Genomic DNA, 7,618 nt, shown 5'->3' on the forward strand with positions numbered 1-7,618 from the left:
CTTATCTCTCCACCCTTCAGGCTCTCTGCCTGTATTCCTGATGAAGGGCTTTTGCCTGAAACGTTGATTTTATTGCTCCTCGGATGCTGCCTGAATTGCTGTGCTTTTCCAGGACCACTCTAATCTAGACTCTGGTTTCCAGCATCTGCAGTCATTGTTTTTATCTGGTCTGTAATTTCCCTATTACCCTTCTTGAAAAGAGGAACAACATTCGCCTCCTTCCAATCCTCCGGCATGACTCCCATGGAGAGTGAGGAGGCAAATATCCTCACCAGCGGCTAAGCAACCTCCTTTCTCGTATTCCAGAGCAGCCTAGGATAAATGTGGTCTGGACCTGGAGACTTATCAATCTTAATGTTTTCCAAAATTTCCAGCACATCAACTTCATCAATCTAGATCTGGTCAGAAATGTATCCCAGCTCCTGAAAGTTTTCATTCACAACAAGTTCCCTTTTCTTGGTGAAAACCAAAGCAAAAATCTCATTTAAGGCTTCTCCTACCTGCTCAGACACCACGCACAAGTTCCCTCTGCTATCCCTGATTGGCCCTACCTTCTCCCTGATCATTCTCTTATTCCTCACATATGAATAAAATGCCTTTGGGTTCTCCCTAATTCTTCTTGCCAAGCCTTTTTCGTGCCCCCTCCTGGCTCTCCTCAGTCCACTTCTGAGCTCCTTTCTAGCAAGACTGTAATCCTCTAAAGCTGTGCTAGATCCTTGCTTCCTCCACCTTACATAAGCTGTCTTCTTCCTTTTGACAAGAAGCTCCTCTGTTCAGGTCAGAGGGGTGGTCATGAGTACTTGGCCCTAGTTATGCTGTGTCTCTGTGGGCTATATGAAACATTCCTTGTTCCAGTCCTATTCAAGTCCCCATCTACGACTCTTTCTACAATATGTCAATGATATCATCGGTGTTGCTTTCCTCTCTCTTCCAGAATTGGAAAGGTTTATCATTTCACTTCCAATTTCCACCCTAACTTCACTTTCACCTGGTCCATCTCTGACTCACATCCCTTTCTCAAAATCTCTGTTTCTATTTCTGAGGATAGACTGGCCACTAATATCCACTATAAACTCACTGATTCCCACAGTTACCTGGACTATACATTCTCACACCTCACTTTCTGTAAAGTCTCTTTTGTTCTGAGGAGCCATCTTCAACAAGGGAGCCTCCAAAATTTCCACCTTCTTCCTCAACCAAAGACTTCCAGCACCATCGTTGACACTGCCCTCAATCGGGTCCAATCCATCTCCTGCACTTCAGTCCTCACTTCCTTCTTCCCCCATAACAGTGATAGGGTTCCTCTTGTCCTTGGCTACCATCCCACCAGCTCTCACATCCAGAAAATCATTAGCCGTCATTTCTGCCACCTCCAGTGAGATGCCACTACGAACACATATTCTCCTCCTCCCTTGTCCACCTTCCACATGGACCGTTCCTCCAGGACACCCTGGTCCACTCTTCCTTCACTCCCAACAGCCCCCCACAGCCTCATGGCACCTTCCCCTGCAATCATAGAAGGTGTAATACTTGACCATTTAGATCCTTCCTCCTCAGCATCCAAGGGACCATACGTACGTTCTTGGTGAAGCAGTGCTCTATCTGGCCTCTCCACAATCTGGTCTACTGCATTCACTGCTCATAATGTGGTCTGTTCTACATTGAGGAAACTAAGCGTAGACTGGTGACCACTTCACAGAATACCTACATTCTGCCGCCAAAATCACCTTGAGCTTCCAGTTGTCTGTCACTTTAAAACACCATCCTGTTTCCTGACTAATACAGAGGAGCCCCAATTTTCTGAAGGACACAGGTGGGCAGTATTTCATTCAAATAATTGAATTTCGGATAATCGAATACAGATAACATAGGTTAGCCGAGCTTCGGGAACTTGCAATCTTGCCAGATAATCCATTGTTCAGATAATCGAATGCTGGATATTTGAGGTTCCTCTGTATCTCTGTCTCAGGCTTGCTGCAGTGCTCCAGTGAAGTTCGGTGTAAGCTGGAAGAACAACACTTCATTTTCTACTTGGCAACCCTCAGCCTTCTGGACTCAATATTGAGTTCCATAACTTTAGGGCTTGAACCCTTCTCTGCCATAGCCCCTGCCCCCACACATCAGGCCTTTTCATCACATAATCTGTTAGTACACACAACCCATTGTTGGCCACTAACAATCTCCATTAACAGCTCTTTACCCTCTGGCCAGATCGTCAACCACTCCATTGTCTGTCCAACAGTTTTTCTCTCTTTAGGCAGTATCCCCACTTATCGTTTACTCTTTACTCCCTCCCCCAACCCTACATTCTGCATATAAACAGACATTTTCCCAGCTACCATCAGTTCTGAGAAAGAGTCACTGGATCCAAAATCTGTGATTTCTCTTCACAGATGCTGCCAGACCTGTTGATCTTCTCCAGTAATTTCCGCTGTGTTTCTGATTTACAGCGCCCGCAGTTCTTTCAGCTCTTATTTTTTTTCGCTTCTTGAGTTGTGAAATAATTTACTGAAAAGTTAACATCTGTAATGTTAAGCAACCATTCATGTCATCCTTATTTTGAATATCCTCGGAGGCACAGGGAGGCACAATACCTTAGAACATAGGGCAATGTTTCACATTGGACTCATGGTATTGAAATGCTAAAATTATCCAAAGGTGAAATGAATGGGAAACAAAACCAAACCATGGAGGTGGTGTAAATCTGAAAGACAAACATTAAATGTTGGAACATTTTCTAATGACAGGTCACAGACCTGAAATGCTCACTCTTTTCCTTTCTCCACAGATGCTGCCTGACCTGTTGAGTGTTTTTCAGCATTTTATGCTTTTATTTTACAGAATAAAAAGACATCGTAATCCTCAGAATCATTTCATGTTTGTTTGCAGATTCCCCACATGTTACTGTCATTCCCAGCTCACAGAACTTCCTGAGGGCAATGGAGGTCCAAATACACTGCACTGTCACTGGTTACCCTGATCCTGAAGTTGTCTGGATTCATAAGGATACTCTTGTGACAAATAATGATAGGTAAGTGATTCGAATTTAACTACTATTCATTAAAGGATAGTGAAGAGGCATTTGGTATGGTTTCCACTATTGGTCAAAGCATTGAGGATAGCATTTGGGAGATCATGTTGCGGCTGTACAGGACATTGAGTGCAATTCTGATCTCCCTGCTTTAGGAAGGATATTGTGAAACTTGAAAGGGTGCAGCAAAGATCTACAAAGATGTTGCCAGAGTTGGAGGGTTTGAGCTATTGGGAGAGGCTGAATAGGATGGGGCTGTTTTCCTTGGAGTAATGGAAGCTGAGGTGTGACGTTAGAGGTTTATAAAAACATGAGGGGCATTTTTAGGGTGAATAGACAAGGTCTTTTCCCTGGGGTGGGGGAGTCCAGAACTAGAGGGCATAGGTTTAGGGTGAGAGGGGAAAGATATAAAAGGGACCTAAGGGGCAACGTTTTCACGCAGAGGACGGTCGAAATGGTGGGTTTTTTTCCATCCGTGTGTAGGGCTACAAGGGAGAGAGGGTCATGTCTTTTTGTGGCTAGCTGGTGTTCGTGTATCATGGTGGCTAACTTTCTTCCTGTTTGTGGCATTCCTTGCATGGAATTTTGTAGATGACATTGGTTTTGTCCATGGGTTGTACTGGGTCTTTTAAGTTTGAAAGTTTTTGTTTGAGAGTGTTGGTGGGCTTGTGTGCTACTAGGATTCTGAGAGGTCTTAGTAGTCTGGCTATCAGGATTCATAGCAGAAGCGGTAATGCATAGACTAGAACAAACAGCCCTACCAACCATCAAACCAAAAATCTGGGTCCACTACGTAGATGACACCTTTGTCATCACAAAACGAAACAAGATAGAAGAGACATTTAACATCATCAACAACACCCTCACAGGCATAAAGTTCACCAAGGAGGAAGAAACCAACAACAATCTCGCATTCCTGGACGTCACAGTCGAAAGAAAGGACAAGGGAGAAACACAAACCTGCGTATAAAGAAAACCGACAAACACTGACCAAATACTTGACTACACCAGCAACCAGCCCAGCACACACAAACGAAGCTGTATCAGAACACTATTCCAACGAGCCACCTCACACTGCTGCACAGACGAACTTCGGAAAACAGAGGAGAACCACCTATACAACGTATTCAAGAAGAACGGATACTCAAAAAATACAGTCCACAGATTCCTCAAGAACAAACCACGACAAGCAGACCAAACACAGCCAGAAACCCTAACCACCTTACCATACATCAAAGAAGTTTCAGAAATGACAGCCAGACTACTAAGACCCCTCGGAATCCTAGTAGCACACAAACCCACCAACACTCTCAAACAAAAACTTTCAAACTTAAAAGACCCAGTACAACCCATGGACAAAACCAACGTCATCTACAAAATTCCATGCAAGGACTGCCACAAACACTACATAGGACAAACAGGAAGAAAGTTCGCCACCAGGATACACGAACATCAGCTAGCCACAAAAAGTCACGACCCTCTCTCCCTCGTAGCCCTACACACGGATGAAAAAAAACACCATTTCGACTGGGACAACACATCTATCCTGGGACAGGCTAAGCAAAGACATGCCAGAGAATTCCTAGAGGCCTGGCACTCCAATCACAACACCATAAACAAACACATAGATATAGATACTATCTATCAACAAACAGGAAATGACATCACCACAAACCCCAGGATCCCCATCCAGGACAAACATATAAATAGAAAGCAGGAGACAACAGCTTCGCTTCACTTGGAGGTCGCCACTGATGATGTTACCTAGCCAGGTCTGGATATCAAACCTACAGCTCAGCAAGCAAACCTACACCCTAAATCTAAGTATCAAACTTTGCTTATAGGTGGTTCTGGAATGCAAGACAGAGCAGTTTAAGGAGTTTCAGTTTTTTTAAAGTCTGCAATAATGAACCAGCATTGACAAAGGTGTTACCCAGTGTTTTCTGCATTCTGTAGAGTCGATACTGACTTTCCAAAATCAGTACCAATAGATTATTAATGATGTGTTAAAATGGGATTGGTACATTTAGGAACTGTATCTGGAGTCAGTCATGCAGTCCCTCAAGCCATGTCAGCTATTTAATAAGATCATATCTGATCTGCTATCTTAATTCCACTTTCCAGCCCATCTATTAAAGCTACTTTCATAGTGACCAGTCTTGGGCAGTCAAAGTATCTGCCAATTTTTAGTGATAAAGTGAGGACTGCAGATGCTGGAGATCAGAGCTGAAAAATGTGTTGCTGGAAAAGCGCAGCAGGTCAGGCAGCATCCAAGGAGCAGGAGAATTGCGTTTCAGGCATAAGCCCTTCTTCAGGAATGGCTGATCTATGATCTATGAATAGCTTTCTGAAGAAGGGTTTATGCCCGAAACGTCGATTCTCCTGCTCCTCGGATGCTGCCTGACCTGCTGCGCTTTTCCAGCAACACATTTTTCAGCATTTTTAGTGATAGGCAATTTCAACATGAAAGTTGGAGTCCAATGATGTACAAGCAATGACCATCTTCAACAAGAGAGAGATTCTTCCCACCACTGCTGTCGTACCATGCGAAATGCTGAAATGTCAACATCCTCTGTGGGTCACCATTAACCAGAAACTGAATTGGATCAGTCATATAAATACAATGACTACAAGTATAGGTCTAAGGTTGGAAATTCTCTAAAAGTCTTAACTACCACCAGCAAGGCACAAGTTACAGGTGTGATGGGATAATTTCCACATGCTTGGTTAAATGCAGTTCAAATGACAGTCAAAAAACTTAAGAACATCCAGGACAAACCAGCCTGCTTGATTGGCAACCTATCTTTCCACCGCATTAATGATTTACTCCCTGCGTAACTGACACACTGACAGTAATGTATTCCATCTATAAGATGCATTGCAAAACTTTCCAAGTCTTGTTCAAGCCTTTCAAACCTACAACCTCTACCATCTAGAAGGACAGGGCAGCAGATGCAGCACCATCCTGCCACTCCTTCACTCTTGCTAGATCTAAATTCTGGAACTCTCTACTTTCACCTGCACAAGATAGACTGCAGCAGTCAAGAATCGACGTTTCGGGCATGAATCCTTCTTCAGGAATGATTCCTGAACGTCCTGAACGTCTTCAGGAACGTCGATTCTCCTGCTTCTTTGGATGCTGCCTGACCTGCTGCGCTTTTCCAGCAACACATTTTCACCACCACCTTTTCAAAGGCAATAGGAGCATCAGTAACAGCATTTCTTATGTACACGTTAAAAAGAAATTGTGATTAGAATTGATCACGTTATGCATTTTTCACAGGGGATAAAGCTAGGAAGGTTATGAAAAGACAAGCCATAAATTATTATTGGTGTCCCAGGAGAGCAGGAATGACCTTGTGCTGCTCCAGGCCCCTTCACTCTATATCTTTCTTGCTACTCCCTTAATCTCTTAACCTTACTTATTCTTGCCAATTTACCCCTCCCCTATCACTGTCCCAAGAAACTGACATTCCTGTGGCCTAAAACTGGTCAGCTGCCATAGGAAGAGCCATTTAGTATCCAGTTGGAATGAGACCTGGGTTTCAGTTATGCAACAGCCTGTTTGTTGTTGGTGAAGGGGACTGCTTTGTATGCTTTGCTGGTATTATTCACAAACACTATTATGATCCACCCCAGGATGTTGTACAACCGATAGGTTTAAGATAATTTCACTTGCTCAAAACTCATCTCTAAATTGGGCTTATTGGTAGCATTTGCTAGTCGTTTGTAATCATCACACACTTACTAAGTGTTACTGAAATAATTACAGCACCTGGTGATATTTTTGGCAGATTGGTTCTGAATGTTAGTGATGTGACTCTTTTCGAAAGATTACTTGCCCTAAGTCTGCAGTACTCATGGCAGATGACATTTAATGTGTGAAGTGGTATATTTTGGTTGTAAGAACAAGGAGAAGCTTACTTGTCGTAGAAGGGCTTCAAAAAGTTTCAGTAATTTGATTCCTGGGATGAGAGTGCTGACCATGTGTAGACATTTAGTAGATTGTGTCTAGAACATAGAACATAGAACAGTACAGCACAGAACAGGCCCTTCAGCCCATGATGTTGTTCCGACCACTGATCCTCACGTATGCACCCTCAAATTACTGTGACCATATGCATGTCCAGTAGTCTCTTAAATGTCCCCAATGACCTTGCTTCCACAACTGCTGCTGGCAACGCATTCCAGGCTCACAAATCTCTGTGTAAAGAACCCGCCTTTGACATCCCCTCTATACTTTCCTCCAACTAGCTTAAAACTATGACCCCTCGTGTTAGTCATTTCTGCCCTGGGAAATAGCCTCTGGCTATCGACTCTATCTATGCCTCCCATTATCTTAAATACCTCAGTTAGGTCCCCTCTCCTCCTCCTTTTCTCCAATGAAAAAAGTCCGAGCTCAGTCAACCTCTCTTCATAAGATAAGCCCTCCAGTCCAGGCAGCATCCTGGTAAACCTCCTCTGAACCCTCTCCAAAGCATCCACATCTTTCCTATAATAGGGCGACCAGAACTGGATTCAAAGTGTGGTCTAACCAAAGTTTTATAGAGCTGCAACAAGATCTCACGACTCTTAAACTCAATACCC

General features: G+C 43.6%; 1 protein-coding gene across 1 annotated transcript in view; it reads left to right on the forward strand.

Annotated features, from left to right (window-relative positions):
- LOC122564614 (hemicentin-1-like) overlaps positions 1-7,618 on the forward strand; it is a 429,834-nt gene that overhangs the window by 109,026 nt on the left and 313,190 nt on the right. The window contains exon 12 of the mRNA XM_043719704.1: positions 2,890-3,031. Coding sequence (XP_043575639.1) covers positions 2,890-3,031 — 142 coding nt within the window. The remainder of the gene's footprint in view (positions 1-2,889; positions 3,032-7,618) is intronic.

Source organism: Chiloscyllium plagiosum, chromosome 30 (genome assembly GCF_004010195.1).
Source record: "Chiloscyllium plagiosum isolate BGI_BamShark_2017 chromosome 30, ASM401019v2, whole genome shotgun sequence".
Taxonomy (NCBI): Eukaryota; Metazoa; Chordata; class Chondrichthyes; order Orectolobiformes; family Hemiscylliidae; genus Chiloscyllium; species Chiloscyllium plagiosum.